Genomic DNA, 23,371 nt, shown 5'->3' with positions numbered 1-23,371 from the left:
ATATCCACTGTATGCTGTCTCAACCCAAAGTGATGGAACACTGCATCCTAAGTGTAACACTCAGCTCATTCAGCGCTGGAGTAAGGGAGTGATTTTAGAAAAAGGCATTAAAAACATGCACAATATCTGAAAAGTTACATTTTATTTGTACATTCTGTTGAAACAATTTTTTTTTACAAAAAGGTTTAATATATCAAAACCTCAAATTATTTTATTTAGACTTATCTTAATCCAACCTGAAATATATAATTAATGAATCAATAATAATAACATGGATATGCTTTTATCCCGAGTGACTTACAGTTTATTACCTATCCAATAACATAATTTATTTCAGCAATTAAAGTAAAGAATCAGATCATCTTTTAACAAATAAATACTAAGCTATCTCTTATAAGAAAAACAGGAGGAAAACAGTTCTCTGAGAATATAAACATTAAGACTTAATAGGTAGTGAAATAAAACAACATATCTCGTTGATTACAATTCTGTAATATTTCAATAAGTCACATCTCAGAACAATAATTTATGTCTATCATCTCTGTAACACTATTTCTGAAGAACCTAAAGTATTCAATAAGTCAAAATAAATGATATTCATGATTCCCTACCATTCAGAATTACACATACATCTTCATTAATTATTAGCATACAAAAACCATGAGAAAGAAAATTAACACGTTGCATTGAATGACACCAAGGTCTTGATCCTCCCTACTACGGGATCAAAGATCCCAATGGTACCTGTGTCCTGTTTGCCCATAAAAATAGACTGGCCAGTGCTCCGAAAGCTCTCTTCCCTGTGAGAGCAATTCACTAGGAACAAAGACTTAGCATTCCTGCGCTACAGTAGTATTAGCACGTCCAACGCCGTTTTGGCCGCAATGCCTTTGTCTAGTGCAGTGCAGTCACTCGACTTGGAGGCTTAGCACAGGTGCAGCACAGACTTGTTGATCTCAGGGTTGGTCCAGTCATTCCTGAGGTCGTCTAGGTGATTGTCGAAGTCGATCAGGCTCTCGTAGGACCTGCCTTCCAGCAGAGCCGACGTGATCTTCTGAGCCTCACACCAGTCCTCAAAGCAGTCTCTGGAACACACACAAACCAACACTCCAGAACCTCAGCTCCACCTTCAAGAATCACAAATCAAATCGCATTTGTCACAAGTGCCCAATATAACTGGTGTAGACTTCACCGTGAAATGCTCGCTTACGAGCACTTTCCAACAATGCAAAGTTTAAAAATAAAATAGCAACACGAGGAATCATTTAAAATACACAAGAATGGAGCTATATACAGGGAGTACCAGTACCAGATCAATGTGCAGTGGTACGAGGTATTTGAGGTAGATATGTACATGAAGGCAGGGTAAAGTGACTAGGCATCAGGATAGATAATAATAGTAAAATAAATATCTACCACACTAGGTTCTATTTCACTAACAGATATTGACATAGTGTACACCATGTAGTTCCAAATCTTTCTCTTTGGACAGGAATAAGACACCCATCAAGAAATGATGCTTCCACAAGTCTAAAACTGCTGTAGTGTTGCAATGCGGTATGCAAGGCTGACCATATAATTACATATTAGAACTCATTTTTGATCCAATCAGTAATTTGACAGAATCTCTGAGAGGTCGACAGCCTGTGTTTATGGTATAGCTGTTAAGACTGTCAAATGTCTGCATGTCCAAATCTTTTTGGATAAATGGCTGTTCAGTAGCTTTGATATATCTAGCCCACATTACATATTAGGAAAGCTCAGGAACACTTACGCATTACAGTCCCTGCATTTCCACTTGTTTTCATGGTGGTCATAGATGGTTAATATGGGCTCATAGCAGCCCATGGTGAATCTGGTGCTGTCCACCTGAGGAACACAACATTATTAGAGATACAGTGGTCAGTGTAGATCTTATGTGTGAATTCAGTAATGTGGCAGTTCTGCTTTTGGACAGCTAATATAGGATTACCATAATCATTGCTGCTTCGCTGAAGTTCTCTGCAATCCTGGCCCCAACTTTTTCAGCAAACTGGTTAGGTCTGTGGGAGTCAAAAGAAGACAGAGTACATTGTGTACCATATCATCACAACTCTCCACAGAGCACAAAAGGGATCCTGTATCAAAATCTTGTTACCTGAAGTCCTTTGTGCGCTCGTTGGCTTGGTAATACCCAGCTATGACATATTTATTCTCTTTACACCACGTGTCAATCTGGATGTGGGGAAAGAAAACATTTTTTTTGACTAAACTCAACACCACTGTGAAGGAAGTTTCTGATCAACTCCACCAATGGACAAGTTCATCAGACACTTCCTTCACTATGATGTTGCGTTTAGCTTGACGTGTCAGCAGGATTGACAGCTGTTAAATGCACTTCTACTTCAACAGGCCCAGCAACTTGCTGTGGTGAACATGCAATGGAGTAACGTGAACATTTTTTAAACATGATGTGAATTTCAGATAAAGTCGATCAATTCACTCACCAATGTAAGTGCCACTTCCAGCATAGGTGCCAATGCAAGTGTGCCGTGGAATAGTGGTATACAATCCACACAGAGGATTGGAGTGGAGTGGCTGTCTTTTTTCTTCTCCTTCTGTTTCTCAGCAACCAGTAATCCGTTCACGGCGCAATGAGGATATTTAGCAGCATGCAAAAGCATCTTGCAATAAGCCTGAGTTGTCAATTTAATACTCATTCTTATTTCGAGATAAACACTAAACTAGCTAATTGTATAAGGATGGTCTGGAGACTGCTAGCTTGACAACTAGCCAACGGATATCATACCCGATACAACAGAGAGACAGTGACAGCTCTGCCAGGTTGACTACGGTAATCGAGTCTCTTATAACTAGCTACCTACATAAAGGTCACTTTTCGTGAATGTTACAGTGCATTAATGTTGTATGTTGGTCACGACGGTAACGTTATATCCTACTACAAATGAACGCTGCTTGGCTTCTCTGGTGGTTTGCACCGGTACTATACTACACACACACACACCGCTGTGAAACAGGCAAAAATAACTAAGTACTTCTGGGTCACGTATATTTGGAATCCTTCATAATAAAAATCCAGCCCTGTATACTTTGTAAATTAATAACTAGGGCGAAAATTATGGGAAATGTGCACAATTTTCGATATATTGTATACTACTTATCATACAAATAATAATTAAAAGTAATTATATAAGACATTGTCATTTATTTGTTGATATGTTTATTTTTTAAAGCCTAAATGGTCATCAATGTTTTTTGTGCGTGTACTCATTTATTGCACCTTACAAAAGTATTTGTACATTGTGTCACAGTAAAAGGGGGTTCCACTCTACTCAGGAGCACTTCTTGTTTCCAAATACACCGAGTTTACACCCAGAGGAGTGTTGCTGTTCCTTTTGGCGGCACTTAAAGAGTGGCCCGTCATCTTAAATCCAATCGTTTTTTCATATTGGACATACATATTGTACCTATCTGTACATTGTGTCACAGTAAAAGGGGGGTTATTCTACTCAGGAGCACATTTAGTTTCCAAATACACAGAGTTTACACCCAAAGGAGCATCACTGCTGATTTGGTGGCCTTTAAAGTGTGGCCCATCAACTTAAATCCAATGTCTAATATGAAAAAACTGTTTGATTTAAGTTGATGGGTCACACAATGAGCAGCGACACTCCTCTGGGTGTAAACTCTGTGGATTTGGAAACTTTGAGTGCTCCTAAGTAGAATGGATTTTGTACTACTTTGCAAAAAGAAAAACGTACTGAACAGGGTTCAATACGAATGGGTTAATTAAGAATGGTATTTACAAGTCTTTTCAAAAGTTGATTGTTATAATTATTGTAATATTATTAATATTGTTATTACTATTAGTATTAATAGTAGCATTATAAATAATGTTTTGTTATTTATTACTGTTCTTACCATAACTATTTAGTCATCATTAGTTTTATCTCAATCTCTTCATTCAAAGACTCAATTATGGACACTCTTACTGACAGTTGTGGCTGCTTTAAGTGATGTATTTTTGTCTCAACCTTCTTGCCCTTTGTGCTGTTGTCTGTGCCCAATAATGTTCATACCCTGTTTTGTGCTGCTACCATGTTGTGCTGCTGCCATGTTTTTGTCGTGTTGTGTTGCTACCATGCTGTGTTGTTATGTGTTGCTGCCATGCTATGTTGTTGTCTTAGGTCTTTCTTTATATAGTGTTGTGTTGTCTGTCTTCTCGTGATGTGTGTTTTTGTCCTATATTTTTTATTTAATTTATTTTTAATCCCAGCACACGTGACTGGCAGGAGGCCTTTTGGTGGGCCTTCATTGTAAATAATTTGTTCTAAACTGACTTGCCTACTTAAATGAAGGTTAAATAAAATTATTTGTAATTCTGTTAACAATAATGTCAATGCTATAATATTATTTGTGCTATAATGGCGATTAACTGTATTATTTTTTCACAAAATTATGTGTGCTAACATTTCCTCATAAAACGTTACGAATTTCAACCGTTTGTATTATTTTTCGCCATCTTCATTGAGAAACTTTTACTTTAAAGTAAAATCTCCGAGGTCAAGGCCTTATTCTTGCTAGGTCTTGCTTATTCTTGCTGTCGGAACGAAGGTAGCACACACCCGGGTTGAATCCCACACCATATGGCAGGCCACAAACACCATTTTGGTTCATCTCAGGGCACACCGCGTGACAGGAAGAATGCCAATGCTGCGCAACATGGTAGCAAATGAACACTAGTTTCGCTACATTGTCGTAAAAGTTCAAGTTCAAATTCAATTGCACAGCTAAATGAATCACCACGCACATGATTTTACAAACACATTTTAATATGTATATAATAGTGTGAGTACATATGACCGATTGACCTTCCATAGTTTCCCATAATCCCGCGCTAGCTACGTATTTCCGGTTAATCACACTTTAAACCTTTATGGTTTTTGGAGCGTCGGCGAAACGAGAACAAGTAAGAGATGTCGGGTGAATTTTCTAAATTATTAGACGTCTGATATACAGCTATCATAGAACATATTATATCGTTTTTAATGAAGATAAACATGCTACATATGTGCTGTGTAATCAAAAATGGATTTGTCAATGTTTCCGAGAGCGGAGTGAAGAGATGTGACATTGAAGAGAGAGGCAAGACAAGACAAGGGGCAAATAGGCAATGGTTGGCTAGGCTAGCTAGCTTCCTAGCTAACGTTAGTTAAGGTGTCATTTTCCTGTATGTAGTCTGTTTTGTGGGTATTCCTCCTCATAGTAATGTGTAGTGTTACTGTGGATTTTAGACCGGAACAGGAATATTACACAATGTTGGATGTCTGCCATGTATTTGACCTTGTGCCAGTTAGCGATGATTAGCATTGTTAGCTTGAGTGTGAGCCTTCTAGCTAGCATTGTTTGAACCAATGATTTGTATAAACCCCTGATGCCTGAAGGGGCGCAGTATTGAGGTCACTGCGCAGTCATCATGGTACTCCTCAATTGTAAAACAGATTTTGGAAGCAATAGAAATGCATTTATTAATTTCTACGTTCGTTTTTGACACGTTCATTCTATTAGACACCTTCATGCATACTTTCACATTGAGCGCGAAACAAATAAATAAACAATTTCCTAAAATTATATATTTGTTTAGTACTAATGTTACTGTCCCCAGTACAACACTGAATATACTTAAATACAACATTTTGTCCTTGAAACAGTATTTAAATTAAATGTAGAATTCCAATCATTCCAATGGCTGAGTGCTCCTACCTGTGAGTGCCAATGTGGCTGACCGGTGGCTTCAAAGCATCTCAATGACCATTACATAGGTTGCAGTCCAAAAACTAAAAAGACACACTATCCCCTCAGTACTCAAAGTAAGTGGACACTTCTGACATATCATGACGCTTGACAAGTACACTTTCAGGGCAAGGAAGGGGGACACTTTTTTTGGGGGGGTAGAACATCAGTTTATCACCTTTGTGAGAATTCTGGATATTACAAATGTTTACTTAAAAAAAAATGAACAGGAAATCAAAATCAGTAAGAAAAGGGTATCACAACCTGAGAAAGGAACTAAAATTGTACCTGGAAAAAACACATGAGAGAAATACACAAACATTACGCTATATATAGGTCTTTGCAATGTTTTGAATCAATGTCATTTATCAATTTCAGAACAGAATTAACTATTTGTAAATGCATCCTGTAAACAGTAGAAACACTAGTTGTAAAAAAAACTAATGAAAGGGTACATGTAAAAAAAAAAAAAAAATGCATGTATATCAATTAGAAAAGCCTGTTATAATAATGTAATAGCATCGTCAATAGGAGAAAATGCTTGCCCAAGATGCTTCATGCATGCACCCTTTGCCGTGCCGATTTGCACACACATTAAAGGTGTGACTCCAATCAGCTTCAAAACAGATACATGATACAAAGTACCCTAAAAGTCTTCTGCTAAGAGAACTAAGGGGGACAAGACTGCACACTACTTTTAACACATCATTGCTCTATTCAAGCTACTTAAGAGGAAAAGTGGGAAGGGAGGGAAAGACAGCCTGAGGACACGTAAATTAGGGAGGCATCTAAGCACGCTCCCCACGGATACGATGGGCCAGCTGGATGTCTTTGGTCATGATGGTGACACGCTTGGCATGGATGGCGCACAAGTTGGTGTCCTCAAACAAACCAACAAGGTATGCCTCGCTGGGCTCTTGCAGGGCTCCAATGGCTGCACTCTGGAAACGCAGGTCAGTCTTGAAGTCCTGAGCAATTTTTCTCACCAAGTGCTGGAAGGGCAGTTTGCGGATCAGCAGCTCAGTGGACTTCTGGTACCGATGGATCTCACGCAGGGCCACCGTACCAGGCTTGTAGCGATGGGGCTTCTTGACCCCACCAATAGAAGGGGCGCTCTTGCGGGCAGCTTTGGTGGCCAGCTGCTTACGTGGGGCTTTGCCTCCAGTAGATTTATGGGCTGTCTGCTTGGTACGGGCCATGGCTCCTACAAATCACCTGGAATGGCCAATTAATTAGGGCCGATTTCAAGTTTTCATAGCAATCGGAAATCAGTATTTTTGGGCGCCGATTTAATTGTTTTTTTACACCTTCATTAAATCTTTATTTAACTAGGTAAGTCAGTTAACACATTCTTATTTTCAATGACGGCCTAGGAACGTCAGAACGACAGATTTTCACCTTGTCAGCTCGGGGGATTCAATCTTGCAACCTTACAGTTAACTAGTCCAATGCTCTAACCACCTGCCTCTCATTGCACTCCACGAGGAGACTGCCTGTTACGTGAATGTAGTAAGCCAAGATAAGTTGCTAGCTAGGATTAAACTTATCTTATAAAAAAACAATCAATCAATCATAATCACTAGTTAACTACACATATTACTAGTTTATCCAGCGTGTCCTGCGTTGCATATAATCGATGCGGTGCGTATCGTTGCTCCAATGTGTACCTAAGCATGAACATCAATGCCTTTCTTAAAATCAATACACAGAAGTATATATTTTTAAACCTGAATATTTAGCTAAAAGAAATCCAGGTTAGCAGGCAATATTAAAACCAGGTGAAATTGTCACTTCTCTTGCGTTCATTGCACGCAGAGTCATCGTATATGCAATATGCAATAGCTGCCTAATTTGCCAGAATTTTATGTAATTCTGACATAACATTGAAGGTTGTACAATGTAACAGGAATATTTAGACTAATGGATGCCACCCCTTAGATAAAATAAGGAACGGTTCCGTATTTCACTCAAAGAATAAACGTCTTGTTTTCGAGATGATAGTTTCCGGATTCTACCATATTAATAACCTAAGGCTCGTATTTCTGTGTGTTATTATGTTATAACTAAGTCTATGATTTAATAGAACAGTCTGACTGAGCGGTGGTAGGAAGCAGCAGGCTCGTTAACATTCATTCAAACAGCACTTTTGTGTGTTTTGCCAGCAGCTCTTCGTTGTGCGTCAAGCATTGCACTGTTTATGACTTCAAGCCTATCAACTCCCGAGATTAGGCTGGTGTAACCGATGTGAAATGGCTAGCTAGTTAGCGGGGTGCACTCTAATAGCGTTTCAAACGTCACTAGCTCTGAGACTTGGAGTGGTTCCCCTTGCTCTGCATGGGTAACGCTGCTTCAAGGGTGGCTGTTGTCGATGTGTTCCTGGTTCGAGCCCAGGGAGGAGCGAGGACAGGGACGGAAGCTATACTGTTACACTGGCAATACTAAAGTGCCTATAAGAACATCCAATAGTCAAAGGTTAATGAAATACAAATGGTATAGAGAGAAATAGTCCTATAATTCCTATAATAACTACAACCTAAAACTTCTTACCTGGGAATATTGAAGACTCATGTTAAAAGGAACCACCAGCTTTCATATGTTCTCATGTTCTGAGCAAGGAACTTAAACGTTAGCTTTCTTATATGGCACTTTTACTTTATTCTCCAACACTTTGTTTTTGCATTATTTAAACCAAATTGAACATGTTTCATAATTTATTTGAGGATAAATTGATTTTATTAATGTATTATATTAAGTTAAAATAAGTGTTCATTCAGTATTGTTGTAATTGTCATTATTACAAATAAATAAAAATAATCGGCCGACTAATCGGTATGGGCTCCTTTTTTTTGGTCCTCCAATAATCGGTATCGGCGTTGAAAAATCATAATCGGTCAACCTCTACAACAGACAATGTTAAAAATATGAAACTCGTCTTGTGTCCTTATTTATTGCGTTGTTCACACCTGGAAGGAATGATTTTTAAACGGACTGCCCTTGCCCGGAAATTCGTCACTTGTTCATCCTGCGATGATTGTTTTCAGCCACTGTAGCTTGTGGGTGCTTTATATGCGCTACAGTCAATTATGATTGCATGTCTACCTATATTAACTATATAATTATGAATTTACACCTACTTTATGATGGCTATTAAATTAATTATCTAACAAACGTTAGCCTTCCTAGCTGGAACTTCTGAAGAAGGAACATGTTTTATTTCTACAATTTCCAAAAGCTAACCAAACAAAAACATAATTACTTTTATGAGACGTGTGCTGTTATGTGCATTAGTAGCACAATTTCTAACCTTTTTACATTAGTTTTTACTTATACTTGTATGTTGACTTCTCCATTGATGTTGTTTTTAAGTTTTGGCTGACTTAGCGAATGTACAGGCCCGGAGTGAACATAATTGTGCACTCGTAAACTCGACTAAAAACAAGTGCTGAGGGGCTTATGTTGCAAACTTCCCTTGCTTGGCTAATCATTTGGAGCGCCCACCAAGATGGTGACGGGATTCCCTTAAAGGGCATAAGGCAAGGGTACGTGGACGAGGATGTCTTTTTATGAGTTTAAACCGCAACCACCATCTTGAAGGGCGGTCCAAATGATTAGCCAAGCAAGGGAAGTTTGCAACTTAAGCCCTGCAGCCCTCGTTTTTAGTAGAGTTTGCGAGTGTACAATTAGGTTCACTCCGGGCCTGAAACTCCCCATATTTCAATTTGCGACGATTGGTTTGAACCAATACCTGGGCTTGAGGAGATGATGAATATGATGACATTTCCTCTGAAGTCCAGATCCTTCAATTCAAAGTCCCATTAACCAGTTCTGCAAATGTTATGTCAAAACGTTCAGTACTCCACAATATATGGTGTTTCATAGAGCAACTATCATCATTACTGCTGTTACTCATGGTTTGTACTTCCAAAAAAGGTTAAAGTAAAAACACATTCTTGTTGACCCTTTTTGGAAGTGCATGCCATGAGTAACATCAGTAATAACGATAGTAGTTCTGCAAAACTCCATATTTTGATGAGTCCAGATCGCATTTTTACATAATTAAAGTTTGCAGAGCTGGCTAATGGGACTTTGAACTGAAGGATCCTGGGCGTCGGAGGAAATCTCATATTCATCCCCTCCACAAGTCCAGGTACTAGTTCAGCTAACGTTAGCCTAGGTTGAATATAACAACTCATTATTTTCAACATAGATGTTAGCTAGCTATCTATTAGCCTGTCTAATGTTACCATTGAAATGTTTGGTTAATGTAAGCTTGAAATGTCCAGTGCTGATGGATGGCTAGTTATGTTTAGTTTGCTAGGCAACTTCCTAGCATAGACATTTTAGCTGGGTAACTTCATCTAGGTTATCGTAGCTAGCTAGTTTTTCCTATTTTTTTTGCCAGTTCTGTTTCTTAGATTTTTATTTGTTACAAAAACTGGTTGCTAGCTATGTGTGCTTGGGCAGTGACCATAACCAGTTGCTAAATGTCAGATTAGGGAGGCGTGCAGTTTCATAAATTATCTTGTTGCTATTTTTGACAAATTGATTAAGAATAAAACTATTTTACAAAGACCTGATGGCTAGCCGCTAGGCTATAGTTCCATGTCATCAGAATAACCTCTTTGAGATTCGTTGGTCAGTAATGTTTTGTTACATTAGTAGCTAGCGATATTCATTTTTCATCAAGGGTTTTCTCATACATGTTATTTTCTTTCAGAATGCTGGCCACCAGAGCCCTTAGCCTTGTTGGCAAACGTGCCATTTCCACATCAATCTGTGTACGTGGGGAACATGGTGAGTGACTGTTGGCAGCACACACCACAAACTTGACCTTCATGGTATGGACCTTTTAAACCACCCTCTGTAAATTGTACCTACCACTAAAAAGTTGGCACACAAACAAATGTTAACAATGGATAAAATACACCACCATCAGCATGGTTTGGAGATGTACAGTAATCAGACAATACCAGTTTATTGTAGAATTAGATTTTTTAATTTTTTTTTAGGTAAACTGAAAAAGCAGTTATACGGCTCCCAAAAGCACACATAATGTATTTGCATATACACATTTGCTGTGCAGGTTTGAATACATGTATTTACTGGTTGTGTGTCAGTCCTATGTAGTAACATGGTGAGTTTCCTGCAGGTGTTGCCAAGGTAGACGACTACGCTCTCCCAGCCTACTTTGACAGGCGGGAGAACCCCCTCCCAGACGTCCAGTTTGTGACAGAGCTGAGTGCAGTGCAGAAGTCCTTAAAGGAGAAGGAGAAGGGCTCCTGGGCCACACTCTCCAATGAGGAGAAGATTGCATGTAAGTGCTTTTCACCTTGTTGTTGAATACTTGACATTTGTCTCTTTTTTTTTGTTGCTTATTCAAAACAAGAAAGAAGTATTGTTTTGCCTATCTGTTCTGTTAGTGGGGATACAATGATTCACCGATACGCGTCGGTCCCCCGGTTCAAATGTTTAAGATGTGAGTGCATCTGTCCGTGGGAGCCCAAACCAATCCATATGTAGCATGCATCGGTAAGAACCAATTAAAATGTTACAAATCGGTTCACTCATGTTTATTACATCTTTTTTTTGTTGCCTTATTCTGAAAATACATTATCTGTTTGAATTGATTCGTCCTCTCCTTCAGCCTATGACACTTTTATGCATGTAACTGCATGTGATATTGATCTACAAGTCCGATAACCGCGCAGTGCGGGAGACGCAGCTGCTCGCGCCAACGAGAGGTAGGGCTACCTACCCTATCCCTGTTCTAATATTCGTAGGCAACATCTGCACAGCACCTTCAGCATTTACATGTTTTTAAAATGTCTTTTGCAATATTAAATTGGTTTCCCTCAATTAATATCTATGTAATTTGCTGGGTCATTTAGCTAGGCTTCCATCCAATTGGAATATTCTCAAATCTGCATAAAAACCATATGCAGATTTTCATCACACAATTTTCCATCAAGTTGACCTGTTGAGGATAAAAGGCTGGCGTTGTGCACATAAAAATAGCGTTTGCGGTTAAATTCCCATGTACTGAATAGAAAATACAAGATAAATGGGTTTCTACCGCATTTTCAACTCTACTGATGGTTTTCTCACAAAAAATGTTGTTATATAGTGAGTGTACCCACTCTGGTATTGGCACGTGCGCTGTAGCCATCAGGTCGCAGACACAGTGTGGGTATAGCCTACATTAGATTATTATGGACAAAAGAGAGATTATTTTTGTCACGGCAGCCAAGTGTCAACGATCATGTCACCAGAATAAGACACTATTTATTGGGAGGAAGCATCAAGCTCATCACCTGCACTTTCACCACCCTGTGAAGTTCACTTATTTCATCAGTATCCTAATAAACTGCATGCTTTCCTGACAAGTCCTAATGTGGGAGGATCACACGTCATTGCGTTACTCCAGGTTTACTTCGATATACTGGTTATTATGTAGCAGTATTTATTAGAGAGGTAAATATAAAGATTATGTTCGGGCGCCAGGCAGGTATTAACCATGCCGAAAGGACAAGAGTAGAATAGAGAGAGTACCACTACCAGATCCACACACATCAACAGAAGAGACTGCCTAGAGTGTAGCCTGTTTCCCAGATAGCCAGTGGAGAGAAGACACACCATATAAACCCACGTCACAGCACAGGGGTAACCCCACCAATAATACCTCATCAGCACAGGGGTAACCCCACCAATAATACCTCATCAGCACAGGGGTAAACCCACCAATAGTACCTCATCAGCACAGGGGTAACCCCACCAATAATACCTCATCAGCACAGGGGTAACCCCACCAATAATACCTCATCAGCACAGGGGTAACCCCACCAATAATACCTCATCAGCACAGGGGTAACCCCACCAATAGTACCTCATCAGCACAGGGGTAACCCCACCAATAATACCTCATCAGCACAGGGGTAACCCCACCAATAATACCTCATCAGCACAGGGGTAACCCCACCAATAATACCTCATCAGCACAGGGGTAAACCCACCAATAGTACCTCATCAGCACAGGGGTAACCCCACCAATAATACCTCATCAGCACAGGGGTAACCCCACCAATAATACCTCATCAGCACAGGGGTAACCCCACCAATAGTACCTCATCAGCACAGGGGTAACCCCACCAATAATACCTCATCAGCACAGGGGTAACCCCACCAATAATACCTCATCAGCACAGGGGTAACCCCACCAATAATACCTCATCAGCACAGGGGTAACCCCACCAATAATACCTCATCAGCACAGGGGTAACCCCACCAATAATACCTCATCAGCACAGGGGTAACCCCACCAATAATACCTCATCAGCACAGGGGTAACCCCACCAATAATACCTCATCAGCACAGGGGTAAACCCACCAATAGTACCTCATCAGCACAGGGGTAACCCCACCAATAATACCTCATCAGCACAGGGGTAACCCCACCAATAATACCTCATCAGCACAGGGGTAACCCCACCAATAATACCTCATCAGCACAGGGGTAACCCCACCAATAATACCTCATCAGCACAGGGGTAAACCCACCAATAGTACCTCATCAGCACAGGGGTAACCCCACCAATAATACCTCATCAGCACAGGGGTAACCCCACCAATAATACCTCATCAGCACAGGGGTAAACCCACCAATAGTACCTCATCAGCACAGGGGTAACCCCACCAATAATACCTCATCAGCACAGGGGTAACCCCACCAATAATACCTCATCAGCACAGGGGTAACCCCACCAATAATACCTCATCAGCACAGGGGTAACCCCACCAATAATACCTCATCAGCACAGGGGTAAACCCACCAATAGTACCTCATCAGCACAGGGGTAACCCCACCAATAATACCTCATCAGCACAGGGGTAACCCCACCAATAATACCTCATCAGCACAGGGGTAACCCCACCAATAATACCTCATCAGCACAGGGGTAACCCCACCAATAATACCTCATCAGCACAGGGGTAAACCCACCAATAGTACCTCATCAGCACAGGGGTAACCCCACCAATAATACCTCATCAGCACAGGGGTAACCCCACCAATAATACCTCATCAGCACAGGGGTAACCCCACCAATAATACCTCATCAGCACAGGGGTAAACCCACCAATAGTACCTCATCAGCACAGGGGTAACCCCACCAATAATACCTCATCAGCACAGGGGTAAACCCACCAATAATACCTCATCAGCACAGGGGTAACCCCACCAATAATACCTCATCAGCACAGGGGTAAACCCACCAATAATACCTCATCAGCACAGGGGTAAACCCACCAATAATACCTCATCAGCACAGGGGTAAACCCACCAATAATACCTCATCAGCACAGGGGTAAACCCACCAATAATACCTCATCAGCACAGGGGTAACCCCACCAATAATACCTCATCAGCACAGGGGTAACCCCACCAATAATACCTCATCAGCACAGGGGTAAACCCACCAATAATACCTCATCAGCACAGGGGTAAACCCACCAATAATACCTCATCAGCACAGGGGTAAACCCACCAATAATACCTCATCAGCACAGGGGTAACCCCACCAATAATACCTCATCAGCACAGGGGTAAACCCACCAATAATACCTCATCAGCACAGGGGTAAACCCACCAATAATACCTCATCAGCACAGGGGTAAACCCACCAATAATACCTCATCAGCACAGGGGTAACCCCACCAATAATACCTCATCAGCACAGGGGTAAACCCACCAATAATACCTCATCAGCACAGGGGTAACCCCACCAATAATACCTCATCAGCACAGGGGTAACCCCACCAATAATACCTCATCAGCACAGGGGTAACCCCACCAATAATACCTCATCAGCACAGGGGTAAACCCACCAATAATACCTCATCAGCACAGGGGTAACCCCACCAATAATACCTCATCAGCACAGGGGTAACCCCACCAATAATACCTCATCAGCACAGGGGTAACCCCACCAATAATACCTCATCAGCACAGGGGTAAACCCACCAATAATACCTCATCAGCACAGGGGTAACCCCACCAATAGTACCTCATCAGCACAGGGGTAAACCCACCAATAATACCTCATCAGCACAGGGGTAAACCCACCAATAATACCTCATCAGCACAGGGGTAAACCCACCAATAATACCTCATCAGCACAGGGGTAACCCCACCAATAGTACCTCATCAGCACAGGGGTAAACCCACCAATAATACCTCATCAGCACAGGGGTAAACCCACCAATAATACCTCATCAGCACAGGGGTAAACCCACCAATAATACCTCATCAGCACAGGGGTAAACCCACCAATAATACCTCATCAGCACAGGGGTAAACCCACCAATAATACCTCATACAATAATAATAATGGCGGAACAATAGAACGGCAACTTCATAGAAACAATTTACAAGATAGAACCCAGTCATCAACAGAGGATTTGCAATAATCTGTATTACCTTCCAGTGGAGGAATACAGAATGTATGAAGGTGGGGGGTGTTCATAGACAAAACAAAGGTCTTAAAAATGTCCACAATCTTCTCGGACACATGTCATTAGTACACCCCGCCTCAATACAGTTCAAATAACAATCCTCAACTTACAAGCAACCTCCCTTTTAACTAAAATGTCCACCCAAATACTTCTGGCAGGGCAATAATAGTCCAGCTCTAATGAACATCAATGGGAAGTGCATTTGAAAAATAGAAAGTCTGTTGCAGGGTAAAGCACTGGAACGAGAGAGGAGAGAAAGAGAACGAGAGAGATCTTGGCTGTGGTCTTCAGGCTTGCCGGTGTACTGTCTGACCGTCTGATTGGTTGGTTTGAATGTCAAAGCTTCGCAACAATGTTGCTACTAAACCATGCGATCCATAACCGGCGCGGTCCCAAACGATAACGACCACGACCTAGAGCTGTCACACCGACGATTGAGTTAAATACTTTAGAAACTACACACTCTGCAGCATAGCACACACAATCAAACTGTCGCGCCAACCAAGAGCTCCTTCCCAGAGTGCTGAAAGAGCTGTCTTTATTTCCTCCTTCCTTACTGCTGATGCGCTCTTAAAGTGTCAGCGCACGGTGAAGGATCCGTACAGGATTTAGCCACAATTATATCAATATTTGCTCATTAAAGCGTTTCCACTGACTTTTCACGCATAATTAATTTACAGACACTAAAGGATCACACCTTGTCTATTTTGTTTTGTCGACATTTGGAAAGTTTACTGACAAATTTTCCATCAGGCATGGCATAACTTTTTTGGTGTCTAACATGTACTTTACTTGCATTAAAAGGTTGGATCCCTACCCGTTAGGCTGTGTTAAATGTTATCTAACAAGTCTTGCATTTTCTTTTTACCAACAGTGTACCGTATTAGCTTCAAGCAGAGCTTTGCAGAGATGAACGAGGGCACAAAGGAGTGGAAATCGGTTATCGCAGGAATGTTCTTCTTTATTGGCATGACAGGACTGGTTGTCCTATGGCAGAGGAAGTTTGGTATGTCTTCTAATAAGAAAAGGAATGGGAACATTTATTGTTGATGGAGTCTGTGATAATTCAGTTGTAATATACTGAACAAAAAATATCAACGCAACAATTTCAAATTTTACTGAGTTACAGTTCAAATAAGGAAATAAATATATAAATTAGGCCCAAATCTATGGATTTCACATGACTGGGTAGGGGTGCAGCCATGGGTGGGCCTTGGAGGGCATAGGCCCACTCACTGGGGAGCCAGGCCCAGCCAATCAGGATGAGGTTTTTCGACAGAAAGGGGCTTTATTCCAGACAGAAATACTCCTCAGCACACCCCCCACCCTCAGATGATCCTGCAGGTGAAGAAGCTGGATGTGGAGGTCCAGGGCTGGCGTGGTAACACATGGTCTGCGGTTGTGAGGCCGGTTGGGCGTACTGACAAATTCTCTAAAACAACATTGGAGGCAGCTTATGGTAGAGATGGATATTCAATTCTCTAGCAACAGCTCTGGTGGACCTTCCTGCAGTCAGCATGCCAATTGCAGGCTCCCTCAACTTGAGACATCTGTTACATTATGTTGTGTGACAAAACTGCACATTTTAGAGTGGCCTTTTATTGTCCCCAGCACAAGGTGCACCTGTTTAATGATCATGCTGTTTAATCAGCTTCTTGATATGCCACAACTGTCTGGTGGAGTATGATCTTAGCAAATGATAAATGCTCACTCACAGGGCTGTAAACAAATTTGTGCTAAAAATTTGAGCGAAATACGCTTTTTGTGAGACATTTCTTGGCTCTTTTATTTCAGCTCATAAAACATGGATCCAACACATGTTGCGTTTATATTTTTGTTCAGTGTGTGTTGATGTTCATCATTTTTCCACCCACCTGTTAAAAGCCACAAGTCAGCATTATTTTGCAATGAGATGGATATACAATATTACTTTTCAGACATATTATTTTACATAATTCAAATACTGTATTTGGCCATCAGTGCCAATTCAAATAAATGGGTTGCCTGTCTTCTCTGCCATTGTATTGCCTCAACCATAATTGGTATAACTGACAAGCAACCAGGTTGGTATTGTGAAACAGAATGTTCTGAATGATGATTACCTTGGTAGATAAATGTTCAATACAGACTATTAAAGAATATATGTTCATGGGTGAACTTTGAGGCAGAGCCTAACAAGCTGTCTGTCTCGCTGCAGTGTACGGACCTGTCCCCCCCACCTTTGAGTCAGAATGGAAAGAGAAGGAGGTGCAGAGGATGCTGGACATGAGGATCAACCCGGTGGAGGGCTTCTCAGCCAAATGGGACTATGAGAACAAGGAATGGAAGAAGTAAACCAACCATCCAGAGGACCATGTTACATATACCATGACACCAACAAACATACAAACATACCAATTACTTGTCTGTATGTATCTATTGTCCACATTACCTCAGTACGTTTTGGAAGGCCACTTCCTCTTAAGGTTATCATGTATTATAGAGCAAAATAAAGTTCCTATGTTTACCCAATAGTGTGTCTCCACTTTGCTGTTATACTACCATGACACTGGAGGAGTAGGCCCTACATGTCAGGTATATTTTATATTTTACTAGTACATCAGGAACATCATAAACGTCATAGGTGTGATATTTCCACATCCATGGTTTTCCCTATTTTAACTGGCAAGATTTGCCTCTAATTGTGTGAAAATCGTACTGGGGTCAATAAGTGGTAAAGCACCATGTTTTTGGTTGCCATTTTTAAGGAATGCACTCTAGTCCTGGTTTAGGCTATGGCAAGCGTTTGTGGGTTTACAGGAAAGAAAAAAGCATAGGCTATCAGATCATTCCAATAGTTAAAATGCATATATTTAGGACGTAGTACTGAATTAATTGATAATCATTTCCAGCTCTGAGATCACGAAACCCGCGCGGACTGGGCTGCATTACGGTCCCATGTACCAATGAAATCCTTTATCGGGGGAAACCCGGAAGAGGATTATGGAGAGAAGGTTACACAGAGCAGCGTTATGGCGATCGTCTTCTGAAGCAATGTAGACAAAGCGGTCAAAAGTACACCCATGTTGATCTACAGAGGCGCAAAGTGGTCTCACTCGTGACGGACCGACCATTTCGCACGCACCCCTTCATGTTAGTGAAAGTCCGTCCATGTTCTTTTCCAATATTTTGCGTTGTTGCATTGAGACGTAAATACTCAGCTGTATTTTAAATACTTCATAATCTTTATCGCCTGCGAGAGACATGGGGAATGGAATGAACAAGGTAGGGGCCTTTGTGTTTTTGTTATTAATGTAGCTGTTCTGTTCAATGGCTTTTGATTGTAGCAAGGCACTTCCTCCGAGGAGCGTAAACGTTGAACATAGAAATGCGCGGAATAGATTGTCATGTGATTTACATCATCCATCTACATGCAACCCTGAAGTCCCCTGAATAAAACTAAAGGGAAGGCTATTCATCACACACTGTCACTTGATGTAATAACGTGATACCCTAAATCAAAACATGTATAAGTTATCAAATAGCCCGTCTATTTTGACTGTTTTAAAGCCCGTATTGTCATCTGTCAATCGTTGGGTGTTTAAATGTTTTGTGTATATACAGTACCAGTCAATGGTTTGGCCACACGTATTCATTCAAAGTTTTGCTTTTTATTTTTTACTATTTTCTACATTGTAGAATAATAGCGAAGACATCATGCTTTGCTGCTTTGCATAACCAGCATGGCTATCCCAGTACTCTGCAGCGATATGCCATCCCATCTGGTTTGCGCTCAGTGGGACTATTTATTTGTTTTTCAACAGGACAATGACCCAACACACCTCCAGGCTGTGTAAGGGCTATTTGACCAAGAAGGAGAGTGATGGAGTGCTGCATCGAATGACTGTTTCTTTATGATATGTTGGATAAAGGAATAAAGACAGACACCAATGTCAAGTTCAATAGCCTTGTTTGTGCATTGTACACGTGGTGTCCCGCAAACAGTCCAGCTAGTCAAATACCTATCAACTATACTCCGTAACATCATCCTTTTCAATAAAGTGCAAACATAAAGGCATAACATTTAAATTCTTAACAGTCAACTCATAACAATTGAAAAAGCATGACATTTTATTTTTACTTCAGTTGTCATCTTCCTTTTACATTTAAATTCATTTTTTTAATTAACGGAGGACAAGTTAAGTCTCTTGCTTACAGAGTAAGCCTGTCCGGTGGCTTGCACAGCCGACCCACCCGTGAGTAAGTCTGGGCTCTGACAGGGGTAAGATTAGGGCCACGAGCTGGAGAGCTTAGTGAGGTAGAAGCCTCACCTTCAGTTGGCTCGTGTCAATTCTGCACCCCTCACCCTTAGGCCTGGACTGTGATCCAGCTCATCTAGGTGAGTGTATGGCGTGTTCTGGTTTGTCTGCTCTGCTACGCGCAGATCCACCCGATTGCGACGATAGAGGGAGCCACCAACATCCACCAGGTAAGAACGTGGTGCAACTCTCTGCAGGCATGTGCCCAGCCTCCAAAGTCCTGTGTGGTCTCCCGGCAGCGGTTTCATCCTTATCGTTTCACCCACCTCCAGCTCTGGTAGGTCTCGAGCAGTCCGGTCATAGAAGCACTTGGCGAGCTGCTTTCTGTGACGCAGTTTGTCCGTGATGCCAACCATGACGCAGGGCTCAAGTAGCTTGTTAGCTACAGGGATGGTACACTTCAGACGTCTGGACAGAAGGCGTTGTGCTGGGCTGCTGTCCATGTTTTCGGTGGGTGTGTTCCTCCACTGTAAGATCGCTTTCCATGGGTCATTGCTGTCGCGCAAGGCCCTGCTTAACAGGTTTTTTTTTTTTTTTTTTCAATCTTGACAGCTGACTCTGCCTTGCCATTTGCTTTTGGGTGTCTTGGAGAGGTGGTCACGTGGTCAAACTCCCATTCTGAAGCGAAATGCTTGAACTGTGCAGTGATTTGTGGGCCATTGTCTGTGATGACCTTGTCAGGCTGACCTTGCCTTGCAAACTGTGCCTTGCAGCGCTTTATGACCGTCTCTGCAGACAAGTCAGGGAGCAGTTCAATTTCCCAAAAGTCAGAGTAGTGATCAACGATGAGAAGATATTCAGCCACAGACAAAAGGACTAAGTCCATGCTGACGATTTGCTAGGCCCTTGTGGGCAGTTCGTGTGACATCATGGTTTCCTTTTGCTGTTCATGAGCGTACTCGTTGCATGTGGTACAGTTGCTGACAAAGTCTTTAATTTCTGCTTGCATGTTTGGCCAGTATAATGTAGCATGCGTCACCTCCAACGTGACTGGAGTGTATGCGGGTAAGCATCTCTGGATGTAGTGATTTGGGAATAATGACCTTCTTACCTCTGAACAAGACACCATTTTGCACGCTGATCTCATCTCGAAAGGTCCAGCATTCTCTCACTGTGAAAGGTGTCTCCTCTTTCAGGTATGGACAACCTGCGAGAGCCATGGACTTCAGTGACTGTAGGTGTTCGTCCTTGTCAGTGTGTTGCCTGATCTGAGCTAGGCGGTGATCTGTGACGTTTAAGTAGTCTGCCTGATTAATCTGTTGAACATCTTGTTGTTCCTGCTGTAGCGAACAGATGGCCTGCCGCTGATAGACAGTGCCCCTGCTAGTACATTGTGCTGTTGCCCTGCTCAGTGTGTCGCTGATGTACATCTCTGGTCCTGGCTTGTAAATGACCTTCAGGCTGTAGTTTTGCAGAGTCAGGAGCATGCTTTGAAGCCTCTTGGGTGCATTGAGGAGAGGTTTACTGAATATGGCAATGAGTGGTTTGTGGTCAGTTTCAGCGGTGACCAGCTCTCGACCATATAAGTAGTGATGGAATCGCTGGCAGGAAAGACGATGCTGAGGCACTCTTTCTCAATTTGTGCATAGTTTTGTTCGGTGGGGGTGAGTGCTCTTGAGGCAAACGCAATGGGCTGGCCTTCCTGCATAAGGCAACATCCAAGTCCCCTTTGGCTGGAGTCGCTCTAGATTGTGACAGGCTTCGTGACGTCCTAGTAGCGCAACACTGGCATGGATGAAGCCAGAGAAGCCACTGCCATGGTGTGTCTTTATCCAGCAACCTGCGCAGAGGCTCACAGACTGCTGATAGGTGTGGCATGAACTTTGCAAGATAGTTTGCAAAACCGATGAGACGCTGTACTCCTTTTGCATCAGAGGGGTTTGGCATGTCGAGGATCGCTCTGACCTTGTCTGGGTCCGGCTTCAGGCCTTTTGCCGAGAGAATGTGGCCATGGAAGTGGACGTCTTTCACCTTGAACTGCAGCTTCTTCAGGACAAGGCGAAGCTTAACTGATCGGCAGCGCTCCATCAGTGCCAGGAGCTTCACATCGTGGTGGTGTTCTGCTTCTTCGTCTGTGTCACCACAGCCTACGATCAGGATATCATTGGCGATGGGTTCAATGCCCTTGAGCCCAGCCAGTAACTCGTGCTGCTTGCGTTGGTATACCTCAGGCGCCACTGAGACACCAAACGGGAGTTTGAGCCAACGTTTCCGACCCCAGGGGGTCCAGAAGGTAGTCATGAAGCTGCTTTCTTCGTTTCTTCGTTCAGCTTGCATTGAAGGAATGTATCTCGGGCAACCTCCAAGGTGAAAATCCTGGCCTTGGGAAGCTTATAGAGGACATCTAGTGTCGGCATGATGTAGTGGGATCGTTTCAGTGCTTGGTTCAGATGCTTTGGGTCGATGTAGACCCTCAGCTTCTCTTGTTTAGTAAAACTATGACCATATTGCTGATCCAGTCAGTTGGTTCAGTCACAGATGTCATGCGGCCATCGGCCTCATACTTGTCCAGCTGGGCCTTCACAGCCACTTTCATTGCGCAGGGCACATTGCGAGGAGCACACTGGACTTTAGTGATGCTCTCATCCACTTCAAAGTGTACCTCCCCAGGCACAGATTCAACGGGCATGTTGAATACATTGTCATATCTGCTGAGTAGTTGTTCTTTGGACAGGGGTCCATGCTGGACATGGTCCACAATGTGCAGGTCATTTGGTACAGAGAACTGCATCAGTCCCAGGCGTTCGCATGTAGAGCCTGAGAGGAGAGGATGTTGACTGGTTTTCACAATCTCAAACTCCAGCTTGTGTTTGCGTCCCTGTATAACACATTCGGTCTCAAAGGTGCCCGTAGAGTACAGCTTTAGTCTAGTATCGCTGGGCAATAGATGTGTCAGGTGCCAGATTGATTTAGTCTTTGTAGCTCATTACGTTGCATGTAGCACTGGAATCCAGTTGACATTGTTGTTGTTTGTTGTGTAATCGTAGTGCCACAAACCATTTCTTCCCTCTTGAGTGTACAGCTCCAATGGATTCATGCATGTAACAATGACCTGGCCTCCACAATCACCCAACCTCAACTCAATTTAGATGGTTTGGGATGAGTTGGACCACAGAGTGAAGGAAAAGCAGCCAACAAGTGCTTAGCATTGCTTGTTTTGTTTAACACTTTTTTTGGGGGTTAATACATTATTCCATTTGTATTATTACATAGTTTTTATGTCTTCACTATCATTCTACAATGTAGAAAATAGTAAAAAATAAAGAAAAACCCTGGAATGAGTGGGTGTGTCCACTTTGGACTGGTACTGTCTATATTACACATCTTAGTGTCCTGTTAACAGTGATGGGAGTGTCCAGAAGCACCTCTGGACACCACTGTAATTCCACCCTGACTGAAGCTCTAGGCTTATCTGAATTTCAGAGGACACTAACATCATAGGCAGGCATATACTTTTTATTTTGACGTCTTAAATAATGCAGGAGTCTTGTAATGTCTAGATGAGATCATGATCGGATCGCTACAGCTTTATTGCACAGCTTTGTGTCAACATGGCCTTAACCATCAGAGTTGGTTCAGTGCTCCTCACTCCCAGTCATGTCAGGCAATACTATGTATTACATGCCCTATAAGGCTTGACATAGCTATGAGAACGGTTCCTGTTTGTTTTCTCAATTGGGAAAATACTGTTTGACCAAACTGGACACCTGAATACGTCCTACGACCATAGATAAGGAGCATCACTAAGGTTAAGGCCATGCTCAAATTGTGAA

At 42.1% G+C, this 23,371-nt stretch overlaps 4 protein-coding genes and 1 long non-coding RNA gene across 7 annotated transcripts in view; 3 read left to right on the top strand and 2 right to left on the bottom strand.

Moving 5' to 3' along the window:
• Positions 1-286: 286 nt before the first annotated feature.
• LOC110506612 (ER membrane protein complex subunit 8) lies at positions 287-3,023 on the bottom strand. Its single transcript, XM_021586357.2, has 5 exons — positions 2,487-3,023; positions 2,138-2,214; positions 1,973-2,042; positions 1,775-1,869; positions 287-1,085 (listed from the first exon to the last, which is right to left on the bottom strand). Exons 1-5 carry the CDS (start codon positions 2,697-2,699, stop codon positions 926-928), a joined length of 615 nt encoding a protein of 204 aa, XP_021442032.1. The 5' UTR covers positions 2,700-3,023; the 3' UTR covers positions 287-925.
• A 1,719-nt stretch (positions 3,024-4,742) lies between these two features.
• Positions 4,743-17,813, top strand: LOC110506609. Of its 2 annotated transcripts, none has more exons than XM_021586354.2 (5): positions 4,743-4,969; positions 10,511-10,587; positions 10,943-11,107; positions 16,175-16,306; positions 17,498-17,813. In XM_021586354.2, the coding sequence occupies exons 2-5, from the start codon at positions 10,512-10,514 to the stop codon at positions 17,632-17,634; spliced, it is 510 nt and encodes a 169-aa protein (XP_021442029.1). In that variant the 5' UTR covers positions 4,743-4,969; position 10,511; the 3' UTR covers positions 17,635-17,813. The 2 variants fall into 2 exon arrangements, with proteins under 2 accessions (XP_021442029.1, XP_021442028.1); XM_021586353.2 differs by having other exon boundaries at positions 4,951-4,983.
• Positions 6,276-7,040, bottom strand: LOC110506610 (histone H3.3A). Its single transcript, XM_021586356.2, has one exon. The coding sequence runs from the start codon at positions 6,990-6,992 to the stop codon at positions 6,582-6,584; it is 411 nt and encodes a 136-aa protein (XP_021442031.2). The 5' UTR covers positions 6,993-7,040; the 3' UTR covers positions 6,276-6,581.
• LOC110506611 lies at positions 11,114-12,803 on the top strand. Its single transcript, XR_002471007.2, has 2 exons — positions 11,114-11,322; positions 11,438-12,803. It is a non-coding gene; the product is annotated as an uncharacterized LOC110506611 (long non-coding RNA).
• Positions 17,814-18,198: 385 nt separating the features above from the next.
• LOC118936478 (dual specificity protein phosphatase 22-A-like) overlaps positions 18,199-23,371 on the top strand; it is a 31,166-nt gene continuing 25,993 nt past the window's right edge. Inside the window, exon 1 of one of the 2 annotated variants that reach the window (XM_036963608.1) lies at positions 18,199-18,564. In XM_036963608.1, the coding sequence (XP_036819503.1) occupies positions 18,544-18,564 (21 nt within the window). In that variant the 5' untranslated portion in view covers positions 18,199-18,543. The remainder of the gene's footprint in view (positions 18,565-23,371) is intronic. The other variant, XM_036963609.1, reaches the window with a different exon arrangement.

The sequence above is a fragment of the Oncorhynchus mykiss genome, chromosome 26 (assembly GCF_013265735.2).
Source record: "Oncorhynchus mykiss isolate Arlee chromosome 26, USDA_OmykA_1.1, whole genome shotgun sequence".
Classification (NCBI taxonomy): Eukaryota; Metazoa; Chordata; class Actinopteri; order Salmoniformes; family Salmonidae; genus Oncorhynchus; species Oncorhynchus mykiss.
This window is presented reverse-complemented; position numbering and strand designations above follow the sequence as displayed.

Coding starts and splice junctions, on each gene's coding strand:
- LOC110506612 (XM_021586357.2), bottom strand. CDS start 2,699: ATGAGTATTAAATTGACAACTCAGGCTTATTGCAAGATGCTTTTGCAT. Junction 2,215..2,486: donor TGGAAGTGGCACTTACATTG/GTGAGTGAATTG, acceptor CCCCACATCCAG/ATTGACACGTGGTGTAAAGA. Junction 1,086..1,774: donor AAATGCAGGGACTGTAATGC/GTAAGTGTTCCT, acceptor TGTGTGTTCCAG/AGACTGCTTTGAGGACTGGT.
- LOC110506610 (XM_021586356.2), bottom strand. CDS start 6,992: ATGGCCCGTACCAAGCAGACAGCCCATAAATCTACTGGAGGCAAAGCC.
- LOC110506609 (XM_021586354.2), top strand. CDS start 10,512: ATGCTGGCCACCAGAGCCCTTAGCCTTGTTGGCAAACGTGCCATTTCC. Junction 10,588..10,942: donor CTGTGTACGTGGGGAACATG/GTGAGTGACTGT, acceptor AGTTTCCTGCAG/GTGTTGCCAAGGTAGACGAC. Junction 16,307..17,497: donor CCTATGGCAGAGGAAGTTTG/GTATGTCTTCTA, acceptor GTCTCGCTGCAG/TGTACGGACCTGTCCCCCCC.